We start from the raw sequence: 15,390 nt of genomic DNA, 5'->3' as shown, positions 1-15,390 counted from the left end.
ATTTTATTTAAAGTTAAAGAAAATGATTAATAAACACATCTTATTCTTTTGTTAAGATGTGTAAATATTTCAAGATGTACCAAAAAATGTAAGTTTTTTGTTTGTTTTATTTTACATATATTACTAAGATTTACTAGAATTGAAATGATGGTTTTTGCTTTACTATGTGTAGTCCTGAAAAGTACTCAATGTGTATAAAAAATACAGTACAACATGCCATTACAGCAAACCACACTGGCAACTCTACAATCATGATGCTGTAAATTTAGAAGAAACTTTAAATATGTAAAGAAAAATCATCTAGAGCCTACAATAGTTGATAGTGTTACACAGTAAACAATACAGAAGGTTTATTTATCGTGTCTGGTCCACTTGATAATATACCTAATTCATATCAACATTCTCAATCCGATTTATTTATTTGTTTGTTTGTTTGTTTATTAGTTTGTTGGCTGGTTCCTTGTTTTTTTTTTTATCCCACCAGAAATAATTCCTTTGTCTGTTTATTGGTTCACGCCTAAGCCCTAGTAGTTTCAGATATTATCTGGAAATGCAGTTTCTGGACTAATGCTGCCGGTTTAAATCCTAAAGGCTCCTTGGGGAAAAGCCTTAAGCAGGCGTCTAGTTACTCCTAAAAATAGGAGCATGCGGATCCTGCACCGTTTCCTCACACCCGAAGGGGAAAAAACACCAATCCGGTCAGGTGATGAAAGCACAGTAGTTTTCAGCCGGATTTTATCAAGTCATTACATTGTCCTGTAGTTGTCAAATGCTGACAGAGTAGAAAGCTGAGTATTTCGTTCAGTCGCAGCCGTAACCAGTTTTAGAAGAGAGAAAAGGGACATCTGTCTGTCTTTCCATGTGCCTTTTTTTATTTTTTTATTTTTATAAAGACCATCAAAAGATCTGCAGCAGTTTCCTCAAAGTCAAAAGGTAAGAAGGAACATGTTTGGGTTTGGGTGAAAATGTACAGTTATGCACTGAAGTACAAATGAATTACACCTTCTTTTAGAAGTCTCACATGTATGTGTTTAATAACTTATTTAACACCTGGAAGGTCTGAAATAAGAATTCAAATATTTTTCTACATGTTGGTAAAAACGGAGGTCTGCGAGAAAGATGATCACGTTGCATTATTTGTTATATACTCTTTAAGTGTTTTAGTGGCTGCGCTTTGTTATGCATTTGTTATTCCACACGCAAATGGAAAGGACACATGTTGCGCATTTATTTATCCCGACCACTGTGAGTCGTGTATAGAATAGATTACACTGTGTTGTTATTGTTGTTAGTGGTACAGCACATCTGGTTTGGAGTATAAGCTTCGGGCTCCTGCAGAGCGCTATGCAGACCCCATCCTCAAATCCCAGAGCGCATCATATTAAAATCCCACTAATGACCTTACATTTCGCATCTCTTCTTTCATTCTCGTCTTCATTGCCCTCCTGTAGCCGACGCAGACATCACTTGGGAGGATGTACATTCATACCCTGTTGCATTGTCTGGATTTTCTAAAAGCTTGTGCAATACCATAGGTCCATAGGTCAGAGCAAACTTGCCCCCGGTAGTAGACTATATTACATTCCGCGTGAAGGCTATGAGATCATCTTTTCTGTAAATTCAGTAGGTGGTTCCTCTGTTTTTTGGTTCGTGTGTCACAGCTTACGTCTGTGGACACTCGGTGGAACCCCCCTCTTTCCTCCTCTCCTCGCTTTTTGTTCGCTCGCTTTAGCAAAGCTGGAGAGGGGGGTCGCGATTTTAGATGGAACAGAGCGACGTGCGCGGCGGATGCGTCTTTTTATGCGAATGTGCATTGATGTAGGAGGCAATGTGGACGGGATAAGGTAAGATTGTTCTTTCTGACACGTAATAAAAACGAGGTTAATGTACATACGAGGTGTTTAGTGTTGACTTGAAAACAGAGCGCGCTTTTGAAACTCGCCGTTTTTGTGCATGCAAAAGCTGTATTCACGTATATACCATGCTACTGATCGAAGATCAGCTACATTTGGCTTCTTTTTTTAAATGTCAACAAATGAATGACTTGTATAATCTTTCAATCTGTTTTGCAGAGCCTTTATCTCATTACCTGGTACCTTTGTTTTGGATTTGGCAAAGATCTGATAGAAGAAAGAGCTCAAACAACGGGGGGATTTCGATTCCAGTTTAAATCGGGGAATTACGCGTCCAAACTGGGATCTATGAGCGCAAAAGTGGCGAAACCTAAAGAAGAAAAGGATGCTTCCAAGGGTAAGAGGCGAGGCTTGCGATGCTCGAGCGCTGCCTCTACATCCTTCGGTTTAAAGCGACCGTGGTTTTTCACCCCCCGCCCCCACCCCAACTTCATTGCATTGTCCTTCCAGGCTTCTGAACACACACTAAATCAATACAGGCTTTTGATATCTATGCTTTATGGCTTTTTGTACTCGGCGATAATTTATTGTTAAGTTGCAAACGGTGCATAATTGAATACCTATTGGCTTTCTGTATTTAGTTAGATTTATTTAAAACACACACAACCAAAAATACTCATCCATTCTGTAGCATGCAGGAAGATGATAGCATCACTGTGGTATCGCTTTAATCGAACGCCTATAATGTCACAGGTTGACGACCCTGTGGAATTCCCCGAGCAAACCTTTTTACGCACCTAGTCGCAGGTTTTGGTAAGCAGGCTGATCAATAAAAATTCAGATCACATTCGCGCTGATGCGCGATGACGCTGTGTGTTTACTGCGCAATGAGCCATTGCGTAAAAGCGATCTTCGCGTCGCGCGAGGAGACCGTAAACTGGCCCTCCATTGCCATGGAGACGGGGAGGCTGCGGGGTTGCCAGAGAAACCAAGCCTCTTTTTCGACCTCACGCGTTCATCAAACGCGTTTATAAATACAAGGACACAACTAATCCAACAGCTCCATTAACAAAAAATTAGTCGTAATGGAGTCATGTTTTAAAAGGGTTTCAAAATGTGAAATACAAATAACACAAACACTAATGCTTGCAGGCCAGCAAACATTATTGAAGGAATAATATTATTATGGAATTGCTGTGGACGCGTGGAAAACACTAATACTTTGGTGTTTTTATCCATCTTGTTGCTGGCACATAGAAATGTATCCCCAGGTAAAAAAAAACGGTTTATTTTGAACTGCTGAAATAATCAATGTTTCTATTCCTCATAAAACCTAAACAAAACAAACAAACAATAAAAAAAAACAACTATGGCCTTTGAAACCTATGCAATAGTTTTTAGTGTAGATGTTCTTTATAATTAAATTTGCAAACACACCGTCATAGTACATACTGTAATTTAAGTTACATTACTAAGATTAAAACCGTTTAAAACCGTTAAAATTAAAACCATGCAACTCAGAAGTTTGACAAATATGTTACCTCCAATCATTCATAATATCCCACAGAAACCTGCATGCACTAGAGTGGATTGCTATGGAATCAGGCAGTGGATATATAATTATCTGGGTTGACAGCACATGGGGACACTTAAGTGTCACATATTTTCAGGTTGATGAATTGATCCAGACACAGAGCCAAAGCAATAGATATTCCTGGCACAATTTAGAGAAGCTTTATTAATCATAAAGCAGCAGAGATGCTTTATATTCTGTTCTGACACCTGCTCTAATCTACCATGCTGAGTGGCTGGCCGCTGCTACAAAGGAACTTAATTCCTGCTGTGGGTATGTAAGAAACACCTGAGGGTGAAATGTTGGACCTTAAGTCCATATTACTACAGAAACGCACTGCCGAGAGCTCATTCATTAATTGTTCTTTTATGCCATTTACATTTTACAAAATAACCTGGAAACAAATTTTAGCCTTGGAAGTGACTCTATATATCAAACCATGATAAACACTTACACTGCAAAACCACATCAGAACTGATGTACATCTGACTTTGTAGCCCTTGAGGAAGGCTCCATCTGCTTCATAAACCTGCCACTTTGCATCAGCACCCTGCTTACTGAAATGTTTGGGAAATTTTCTGGGCCTGTCAGTTTTTCACATCACTAGACCCTGTCATCAGTGGAGGCGAAGTTGTATTACAAGCTCAAGTCTGTCAGTAGCCTATGTCCTTAATTTGCCTATTCTCAAGCCCCAATACATGTTCACAAATGACAGCCATTCAATTTTTGACAGAGCAAATACGTACCTCTCATTTAAATATTTGCCATTCATTTTAGCCGAGTAACCTACAGCCAGTCAGCAAGGACCCTTATTGTTTAGCTTGAATATTATCTCCTAATAACAAGTCACAAAGTGCCCATTTTTGATTAATTAATTACTTTCAAATTTAGCAGTTGTCATCATACATCATATTAAATAATTACACAATATGGCATGTCAACAAGTTCAACAACTGGTGGCTTATTTAAGCTAATCTTTTTTTTTTTTTAAACTAATCAGTGCTACAGAGAATTTCTTTTGAAGTCGGAGTCCATAATAACAGGAGCTGCCCTATAATGCCCCTATGGTTGCAGGTGTATTTATTTTAAATTTGTAAGGTCATGTAATACAAAGGTGTCATTTAACTTGGCCTTGCCTTGATATTGCTTTGCACATCTGCATGATGTTAATGAATTTACAGAGGCTGTTTTGGATTGTACATGCAGAGAGAGAAAAGCTATTGCTCTATAAGTTCAAATCAAACTGAAACAACCTTCTAGACGATTGTCTGAGAATACTGCATGGCACTTTACCTGAGAGAATTCATGCAACAATAAATGCATGTTTTTTTGGTTGTTTGACTGTTTTCTCCTCAATATACTCGTTATTTTCATTTATTTATTTTTATTTTTAAAATACCCTATTATCTAAAATTTCCTTATATGTGCCACATAATTCAGATGGATAGTACTGTGATTATTCTATGGCAAAGAAACCAATATGAAACACTCATGATGCATCAATACATCAAAATACCTACAATATATGACCAAAAGTATGTGCACACCTCATCATAACACCCATATGTGAGTCTTCCCCAAACTGTTGCCACAAAGTTGGAAGCATACAATTATATTGAACCATTAAACACATGTTGAACACATACCATATCTTGTACCATTAAGATTTACCTTCACTGGAACTAAGAGGACCAAACCTGTTCCAGCATGACAATGCCCATGTGCCCATGTGTGGAAGAACACAAATGTCCTGCACAGAACCCTGTCCTTAGCTCCAATGAACACCTTTAGTATGAATTGGAATGATGGACCACTAGACCTTCTCACTTGATATTAGTGCCTGACCTTTTGCACACACGGTAAATATGCAAATCCCTATAGCCTCATTCGAAAATCTAGTTATAACAGCAATGTGGACACAATATAAATGACCATAATTGTTTAAAATGGATGTTTAATACTCAGATGTCCACATACCTTTGGCCATATAGTGTATATACCTTATAACATAAAGCTATTACACCTGTAAAGATTGACAACGAATTTGTATACTCTTTATTCACAACAGTTAGTTCTGATTTACAATTTTTTAACAGCTGCCCAAGAGTGCATATATTTTGAATAACAAAGACATTTATTACTAATTGTCCATGTTTCAGGGAGCGTTCATTTTTCATGAACGCAGCTGCTGACTTAAATGTGGATACTCATAAGATGTAAATGAAAAGGAAGAAAGGAAGGCAATTCAGCCAAGGCATTTAACAGGAACATACCAAACATTGTAAATTAGCTAGTCTGTAGGCCAGTGAGTGCGGCTTCTTTTGGATATAAATTTTAGTTCAAATATAAAACAAATTATTTTGACCGTGTGTGTCCAATATGTCAGTTACTCAATATTAAATTCTGTGTAAAAGCAATATTAGCCTATATCATTCTGTTATACTGATATAGGCACAGCTGTGATTTCCTTTGGCTTTAAGCCTACAGCAGTATAACAGCTCTCTTTGCACAAAGCTGCTTAAATAACGTGTGATTGTTTAACATTCTTTATAGTGAGCTGCAGCTGTATGGGTTAATGTGGTGCTCTTTAAATCTTCTCTGTACTGAGTGAAACTTAAAAATATGTAGAACCAGTGCCTGCTTTTTGTGGGATCATTACATTTTTTTTTTTGCTATCTGTCAGAAAATCCAGTGGCTTATTCATAAACTCTGAAACTACCTACCTGGTGATGTGGGTGTAGTAATCTGAACAGCTCTCTATGTCTTCTGCTGGGAACAGTGATGTAAGCGGCCCTGGACTCAGTCACTGCTCTCATTCTCAGAGCAGCTTGATGAGGCACAGCACAATTTACTAGGCCACATCCCTCATCTTAAAAGATCACCACCTGATATTCTCTTCATCTGTCCCTCTCAGCTTCCTTTTTTCCTGCAAGCTCTACAATACTTAAGATATGTGTACTTCATTTAATGCCGAATGAGCCAGAAAATGTGACTAATGTCTTCAGCCACGTCTACAAGTTTTACAAAATCTCATTTTCCCCAAATACATGTTACTAGCAGTGAAAGCAGTTATGTTGACAACCCAACATTTTTTTTGGATTAAATGATTATTCAAACATCTTGAAATTCGTCACAAGCTTCCATTCACAAATATGTCTTCAGCATTAATATATCAAAAGAAAGAAGGAAATTTTTTGTTTTTCAAAAACATTCATTTTACATTCAACATTCATCGAGTTACTTATATTGCACTAACCCTAATTCTTTTCAGACCGAAGCCAAAGGTGTTCATGTGACTTTCTGAATTTATTCAGCTTTTCACAGTTTCTTTTTCTTTTTTCATACAAAAATATATTTTTTAAACCGGATGTTTGATAGTATTTTCATTTCACAGATTTGTCCATGTGCTGAAGTCTTTTCCACAGAACAGAACAGTATGAGCTGTTACTTTGAGAGGATTACAGGATATTCAGATAATCACGATAATGGATTTCATGTGCATTTCAATAGACACCAATTAGTAGTAGTGAATATCTGTTTCTTAGTGATTGGTAACCTGACTGATTAAATGACTGTTTCGATTTTAGAGAGCATTTGTTTATATAGTGTTAAGATATCATTATTTATATTGCCTAGTTTAAATGACATTACAAGACAAAATCTCAGGGAACACGGGAACGGGCAATGAGGCGTCGATGGTGTATAATACCTCATGTCAGATGCAATCACAGCAATCACGCATAGTGCTACCAATCTGGCCTTTTTTCTTTCTTGTTTAAGCTGAAAAGAAGTATTTCACCACAACATTGTAGGCTGTAGACTAATCCAGTGTTTTTCAACCTTTTGTTTTGAATTGGTTTAGCAGCCTCCAGTTGATAATGTAATCAGATTTTGTTCAGAATTTGATGTAGGTCTGCCATTAATTTGCAAACAATGATTAAGTAGAGAAAGACTAAGTTATGGGCAAAGTTAAGGGCAAATCACCTTACAAGCCCAGTAAATTATTTACCTATCGGCAAAAACATATGAATTATTTATACTTACAATTTATTTATGATTGCATCAATTAATTTTAGTCACTGCCTTTTAATTCAATACATCAATCCAAATGTTTGGATTCTTACACTCCTATTTTACCAACATTACAAAGTAGTTGATCTATTTGAGCTTAAAATATATAATATATAGGTGACTGATATCAAATAGAGTTAAACCTAGAGGCTACGCCAAAGTAGTAGATTTTAAATTCAGCATAATTCTGGAAAAGCTTCATTCACGTTTCCATGCGTCTTCATGTTCACGTTTCATGTGCTTTCACTTGCAATATTAGGTGTCTAGCAGTGGCCTAGGAAACAAGGAGAAAACATTACAGGTGAGATCCTCATTAGGTTAGTGCAGAATTAGGAAATACAAAATACATTGAATTGCTCTAAATAAATAGCAAATCATCAGGAAGATAAAGGTAATTGCATGTAAATGTTAATTCCAGTAATACACATACATAGCTCATGCAGGTCAGAGAATAAACAATCATAAAGACTTCATAATAAAGCAGCTGTTTCACTGCTATTAAAATGTTAGAGTTCGTGCCATGGTATGTTAAGTTATCTCTTATGGTCATAGACTACATTTAGCCGATATAACATTTGTTACCTTTTTCACAGTGCCTAAAGTTACTACATAATAACTTCCTGCTCCAAATCTTTCTTGGTATTAAATATGAAATTTACATTAGTTATGACATAGCAAGCTTGTTGCTTGTCATCGCTCTAGTAGTGATGATGCTGTGCCTATTGTTCCCTACTGTAGGATGATGCCAGGATTGTATTTCTATAATTGCAGTGCCCACAGGGATTAGTATTACACAGCATAACTGGATTATAGTCTGTACAGTACAGCAAAACTACAGTATAATGAAGCAAACTGTTTATGAAAGGCTGGTCAAGATGATAATTTAGTGTCCAATAAGCATGAAGATTGCACCATGAATAGGCTCATTGCCCTTTATTTCAGCTGTTGCCCTCCAGTATTTTCAGTGTGACTAAAGTTTAATTTCATCTTACTGTTTGTACATACATTACTAACTGCTGATATCTATGGAAATGAACCCAATAATTAAAATGTTCTTCTACTTCTAAATACTTACATGCACTACATATCTATAGGAAACATAAATTCCTGATTGAAGTAAAAGATTTTGCTATTTAAAATGGGTTGGACCATCACAATGGTCATGGTGTTCTGCACAATTTAGTATCTATGCAAACCAGAAATTAAGGTAACAGGTATATAAAATTTAGATATATGTGACTGTAGAAATGACTTTTCAAAACAAATAAATCAAGTAGAAAAATTTGAAGGCATGATCTCAGTCTTCCTCAGTGAAGGTGCACATGAATCAAACCAAATACTGCAGTGCATTATGGGTATCCAACAGCCGCTAGGGTACATAATGTGTGTAGGATCACCTCTGGTGTATTATAGGCATATGTTCCACAAACACAGTGCAGTATATCGGGAAAAGGGTGTATTTTTAAAAACCGATGAAACTTGCCTTATAGGACATTAGAAGAATATGGCATGGTGGTGCAGTGGGTAACAGATCTACGGCACATGCTTCGATCCTGAGCTTGGCTTAGTCTTGGTGGAGTTTCACATGTTCTTTTTATGCCCATGTGGAGTTTCTCTGGCTTCTCCAGTTTCCTTTCCGTCTCCCAAAATCATGCAGATAAGTGGATTTGCAGCTCTAAATCGCTAGACTTGAACGCTTCAGATCCACTGTGATCCTTCTAACGAATGAGGACAGTTTGAGGTTGAAAGGTTCCTTCAGTGTTGCTTAAACATCTCCAGCCAATTTAACAGCTAGCGTAGACTTTTATTCTTAAATGACATACTAAACTAATGTACAGGACAGCAAATAACTCTTTAATTCCTCAGGCCATACTGTCTGCTACATATATCTCTTTCACTCCTTTGGACTAGAGTTCAATAAAGTGATCAATAAATTACTCCTGTGCCTTAAAAGCCAATTCTCACTTTATTCGTGGTCTAAAGATTCACTGGAAATATTCTTCCACCTGCAAAAAAGGCTAAGCTGAGGTCACACAAGTAATTATGAGGAAACTAGAAATTTGTCACCCTTACTATTCTAGCAGTAGCTCATTGTGTGTGTGTGTTTGTGCGTGCGTGTGTGTGTGTGAGGAAGTGTGTGAGGAAATCTACAATACATTTTTTTTTTGTGCCCCACAGAACACTGTGTTGCTACGCAGGAATTAATTTCCTGTTCTGAAAATTAACTAATTAAATTTTTCTAAACTATGAAGATGATTAGCATAAATTAACTAAGTCAGAAGATAAAGCACAACCAGTATTCATAAACAAAAGGCTGTGTTTGTTGGTCAGGAGAGTAGGTGAAAATTGTGTGAAAGGCTGTTCAAGGAAGGTGAAAGGAAGCTTAGATATTGCCTCCAGTTGTCTGCTTAGTCTAATGAGCAGAAGCCATGTTCGCCCCATATGAAGCCCAGTGGAATTACACTTCACCTGACATAAAATGGACCAGAATGTACTCCAGAAATTGATTTAATGCCTTGAATCCCATCAGTACTTATCCTGACATGCCTGGATGAAGCGAAGCCTGTGTAAATGTATATTATATATTATAGTTCTTGTAACAGCTTCAAACAAGCATCAGAGACATTTGCACCTCCATGCAGATCAATACTTACTGTCTATTTTTCTTTTCATTCATCTAAGAGCAGCAAATATTTACAGTATTATGCGTAGGTTTTTGACCTCTGCCATGATTTACCAAGGTTGTGAGCCTTAATGCCTTGACTAGGAATACTAATTAAAGCATAGGATTGGTCATGCTTTGTCTACACTGGACGTTACTCAAAGGGTAAATTGCTCATAATCACATTGGTCTGTGACTCACTCACTTAAAATTGCTAATTCGTTTAATCCTGAAAAAATGCCTCTAGAAATCACCATTAAAAGCAGAGAGGTTTGGAGCACTAGCTGGATGAAAGCAACCAAGTAACCGTTTTTTTTTAATAGAACCTTCTTTTTGTTGTGGTTTTAGTAATATGTAATATTTAATATCCGTCTCCTGATATTTGTCACATGTACTGTGATTGGTCCAAATTATTTATTTAGTGTTACTACAAAACTAGTATGTAGTTGTGCATTTAGTGCAAGAAATGTCAAGAAACTGATATAAGTCAATGATATAAGTGTTAATAATAAGAACATTAAAGCTATCACATTCAGTATTTGACACTGGACATGTATAGATATTTCTGTACAAAAGTCCATGTGTTTCAATGCTATTGGTGTGTGCATGTGGCTCTCCATTGGAGCGTTAACTGTGATGAGACCATGTGTTTGTCAGCAGGGAATGAGGCATTGTGTGAGGAACGGTTACTATAAATAGTGGTCCAGCATCCATTTCTTTAAAGCTGATTTCACATGGTCTACAGTGATACACATGACAGGTGCTGCAGTCCTCCAGTATTGTACTCAGGAGAGTAAATCATTTTCACAATGAGATGTAGACAAGCAAGAATAAGCCATACATGATGACTTACATTGCCCCTATGGAGTCGCCCCTATGGAATCATACTCACCCTAGCTTGACCCTGAACACATGAGACATGAATGAAAAGACATAAGTTTCTGTCTTATTGTATTTGGCTATGAGCCACAGCTGGGTCACGCTTGCTTGGATTGATTGGTGCTAGTCATTGGATGGTGGTTTGCATATACATAGTAGAGTAATCAAGTAACATATAAATAATAAGTAGAAAATCTGCAGTATTTGTGTGTGTATGTATGAGTTTGTAAGACCTTGAGGTTTATTAAAAATAGACTGCAGATTTTTAGTACTGCCGCTTCATAAAAATTAGCATTACCTTTCAAATACAGCAGTATATTTGAGAATGTTATTTATTTATTTATTTATTTATTTATTTATTTATTTAGTTTGAAATTGGGCTGGTTATTGAACACTTTTTTTTTTTTGAGCATTTTGTGAGACAGACCTGCCAACGAATAGATCTTCTTTACTGTTTCTTCTAAATTACAACAACTTGACTTGAATGAAGATTGAAGACCCTCTGCGTTCTTATAAACACTTGATTTCAATTTATCTTTGACAAGGAACAAGATTTGGTATTGCTGAAATTTCAGCCATAATTGCAGTTGTTCGCAAGATAAAGTTAAGAAAAATCGTTTTTTTCTACTCTTCTGTGAAACCGCATCTTGCAGACGGTGTCAAATTTTAGAAGATAAAACACAGCTTGTACATGTAATACTCAATCCAAAACATGAAACAAAAAGCAATGACTGAATCAGCATCAAAAAGTATGTTTTGGCCACACTTGTATTTTCAGGCTATTTTCCAAAGGTCTGACATGTGGCATTTAAAGAGGTTTTGCAATTTTATTTTCTTGTGATTATAAGATGTTTTCTTGTAAGCTTGGTGACAGTCATATACTAAAGAAAGCAGTCAAACATTGACTTCAAATACAAACTACCTAATACAGAAAACAGCACTGTAATAAGTTTCCCATATTAGAATTGTGTTTCTGAGTTTTGTCAATAAGCTATGTTGTTATTAAAGCTTCTTTGGTGACCATGTTTCTGTGGATGGATGGAAGCATGGCATTTGGTGTTGCTAATTTGAAAGTAATTATCAGTGGCAAAAAGGCAGTAAGCCAGATTTATTCATTTTTAAGTGTTGGATTTAATAGCTGATCTGTGTATTTGTGTATGAGAGGTAAGTGATTTCCTGTACAGCTGCGACTGGCCCTTAAAGATGAACAGAAGTTTGGCGGTGTAATCATCAATGCTTATATTCTTTTTTTGTTTTATGTATGCTTGAGGAAAATCTTTCCATGGTGGTTCTAAAGTTATGCTGTCTTTTGTGGCTATAGTGGCACCATGGTCTCACAAAGCTGTTTACTAACCCCACGGGTTTTTATAATTGAGTTCTCACTGTGTGAATCCTCTCTGTGAGAAGAGCTCGGGTGGAAAGGATGCTTCTGCTTGGCCAATCTGAGGAATCGACCATCTTTCAGCATGGTTGACATTCACGTAAAAAGCATCCTTTATTCTAGAGGGTAGGGAGGGGGTAAGGAGTGGGAGGGATATGTAAATATTTAAAGGCTTGTAGCTGGCATGGGGTACACACATGCACATTTGTAGGATTCATAAATTCATAAAGGTCCATGAATTGTTTATCTATTTATTTATTTATTTATTTATTTATTTTAAACCTCTTAAGTAATATTCAATAAACATCTAAATATCCTAACTGAACTGGCTTTAGTTGTGCTGACATCATATATATAATTCCAAAGCTAATGCATGTACGCTACAGAGATTTTGACTCAGGAATGCGTCCTAATGAACATTTTTGACTTGTAATCTTGTTGAAATATAATCTAATTATGTTTTATTTATGATTAATAACTAATTGGTAAGTAAAATACTCCTTTGTGGTGAACTGACCTTTCATACTGTATGCTCATATTTACTGCAGTACTTGTCCTTTCATATGAGGATGTTGAAGTATGAAGCTGAGCAGTTGAGGGTTAAAAGCATTGCTCGGTGAACCAATATATTTCTGAAGATTTACTTTCAAGGCCTTAAACACTAAGCCAGCACTATAATATTATATGTATCTTGACTTGTAAAGCAAAATGTTTGCATGTATGTCAAGCAAGTATGGGAAAGTTGTGGCCTAATGGTTAGTGAGTTTGAATCCTAACCCTAAGGTTGTGGGTTCGAGTCTCGGGCCGGCAATACCATGACTGAGGTGCCCTTGAGCAAGGCACCGACCCCCACCAACTGCTCCCCGGGCGCCGCAGCATAAATGGCTGCCCACTGCTCCGGGTGTGTGTTCACGGTGTGTGTGTGTTCACTGCTGTGTGTTGTGGGCTGTGCTTTGGATGGGTTAAATGCAGAGAACGAATTCTGAATATGGGTCACCATACTTAGCTGTACGTCACATCACAAGTCACGTGCGCAGACTGTTATATTTTGAATTAAGGCAGTAATATAAAAACATCACATATAAATAGTGGTAAGAACAGAGAAAAAGTGTGGCTCTTTAAGCCTACACATTTTGATGTGCCTGCTGGTCTGGAGGCCAGTAGGAGCTGTTTATGGTTTAATGACTGATGGTTTTCTTTATGATGTGGGTGTCCTTTCTTTGAGCTTCACACTGTGGTCCAGCAGATATCTCTGCTGGAGATCCTCATTAATGCACACTAGCCCCCAGTCTGTGCACCCACATGTACACACTTTCATCCACAAATACTGACTTTCGAGAAAAATTCTATTCTCATCCTTACTATTCCAAGTGTATTGCTTCATAGCACAGTGCACGTACACACTGAGACACAAATACACACACACACGTGTGTGTGTGAGTGTAATGGGTAGGCTCCAGACCACCTGCAAACCTGTGTAAGACAAGCAGTTCAGAAAATAGATTCATATAAATGCTTATCCAGGGTCTAACAGTACAATTATGAAAAATAAAATTAACATCAACAATTGTACATTTTCACTATTTCACAGCTGAATGCAAAGCAGAAGACCGGTATCACCACAGAGATTATTTTTTACAAAAACAGCACATCTTAGTAGTTGCAAAGTTAGTTTCTGTTATCACTTAACATACAACAGCTTTAAATGCTGTAAATGGTATAGACCTCCTCTCTAGCTTCTCTTGTTAAAATACATAAATATTTGTCATGTTACTTGTTGTGGAAGTTTGGGTTTTGTGAGATGTAAAGTATAAAGTATCACACTGGTAGGCACGGGCAAGAGTAAAAAAGGTTTCACAATTTATTGTGCTCAGCTGCGCAGCAGGACCCAACACTCCACATATAGCATGAGAGATGAAGGGCCATGATCATTGATTACATCAAGATTTTATAGACAGAACTCGAGTAAAGAAGATATGTAAAAGCAAACATCATCAATCATTGGCTCAAAATCACCGCATGCTCATCTCCTGATCAAGCTAATCTGGACCAGGCCAAGGTCTGCTAGAAGATTTACTGGACGTTGTTTATGCCTAATTCCTGACAACTTGACTCCAGTCCCTACTGCCCCTGTCATAATCTTAAGAAAACAACCGATGACAATGTCAGTCTCTGGTCACTACAGATACAAGGTAAAAGCATAGAAGGACAAGGCATCTTTATAATAATCTAAACATCTTTAGATTAGAAATTTCCACCACATACTACAAAATTGTGAAGCCTTCTGACCTAAAAAATTACACTGTCATTATTATTAGTATTAATATAAACATCTCCTTACAGATTTTCCTTTTTTTAACCATATCAACCATTATAGTTTGTCAATGAGTAAGTTGTTACTAAAGAAGTTACAGTTTATTAAAATCAGTCCATTGGTTATTGAGCAGGACTTTTTAAAATCACAGACTTGAATAAGCAATTATAACTGTTTAAATCCAGTTATTATAAAATTCTTCATATCTGTTGCCCACTTTAGCCAATAGGACCTGCTCACAAGACAAACACATACATACTGTATATATTTCAATAACATTCTGCTTTGTACTGTAAGCCATTCTTGGGTGTAATAATATAATGTGCTACTGATATAAAGACATATAATAATAATTGTTATTATCCGTCCCTGTTCTATGCATACTCTGAGGACAGATGGCCCTTCTGCTCCCCTGCAGCTCTTTCTGCTTCTTGGCTTTGTGTTCTCATCCTGCCCTGGCACACATTAATTCAAGCTCTTCTCTCATTTCTGAGCTTCCTAACTTCATACATACCCACACAACACTGCTCCAGATGGCCTGACCCACAGTCACAGGCTCCTGCCACTAATACTAACCTAAGCTATGAACTAGACTGCTACATGTTTATTTCTAAAGCTATTATTAATAAATTATTCCTTTAATTTACATCAGAAGGC

At 36.9% G+C, this 15,390-nt stretch overlaps 1 protein-coding gene across 5 annotated transcripts in view; it reads left to right on the top strand.

Annotated features, from left to right (window-relative positions):
• The first annotated feature begins 768 nt into the window (after positions 1-768).
• fgf13a (fibroblast growth factor 13a) overlaps positions 769-15,390 on the top strand; it is a 101,399-nt gene continuing 86,777 nt past the window's right edge. For 4 of the 5 annotated variants that reach the window (XM_060885638.1, XM_060885640.1, XM_060885641.1 and 1 more), the window contains exons 1-2: positions 1,708-1,844; positions 2,073-2,250. In XM_060885638.1, the coding sequence (XP_060741621.1) occupies positions 2,202-2,250 (49 nt within the window). In that variant the 5' untranslated portion in view covers positions 1,708-1,844; positions 2,073-2,201. Of the gene's footprint in view, positions 934-1,707; positions 1,845-2,072; positions 2,251-15,390 lie in introns of those variants that run through there. The other variant, XM_060885639.1, reaches the window with a different exon arrangement.

Source organism: Tachysurus vachellii, chromosome 13 (assembly GCF_030014155.1).
Source record: "Tachysurus vachellii isolate PV-2020 chromosome 13, HZAU_Pvac_v1, whole genome shotgun sequence".
Taxonomy (NCBI): Eukaryota; Metazoa; Chordata; class Actinopteri; order Siluriformes; family Bagridae; genus Tachysurus; species Tachysurus vachellii.
This window is presented reverse-complemented; position numbering and strand designations above follow the sequence as displayed.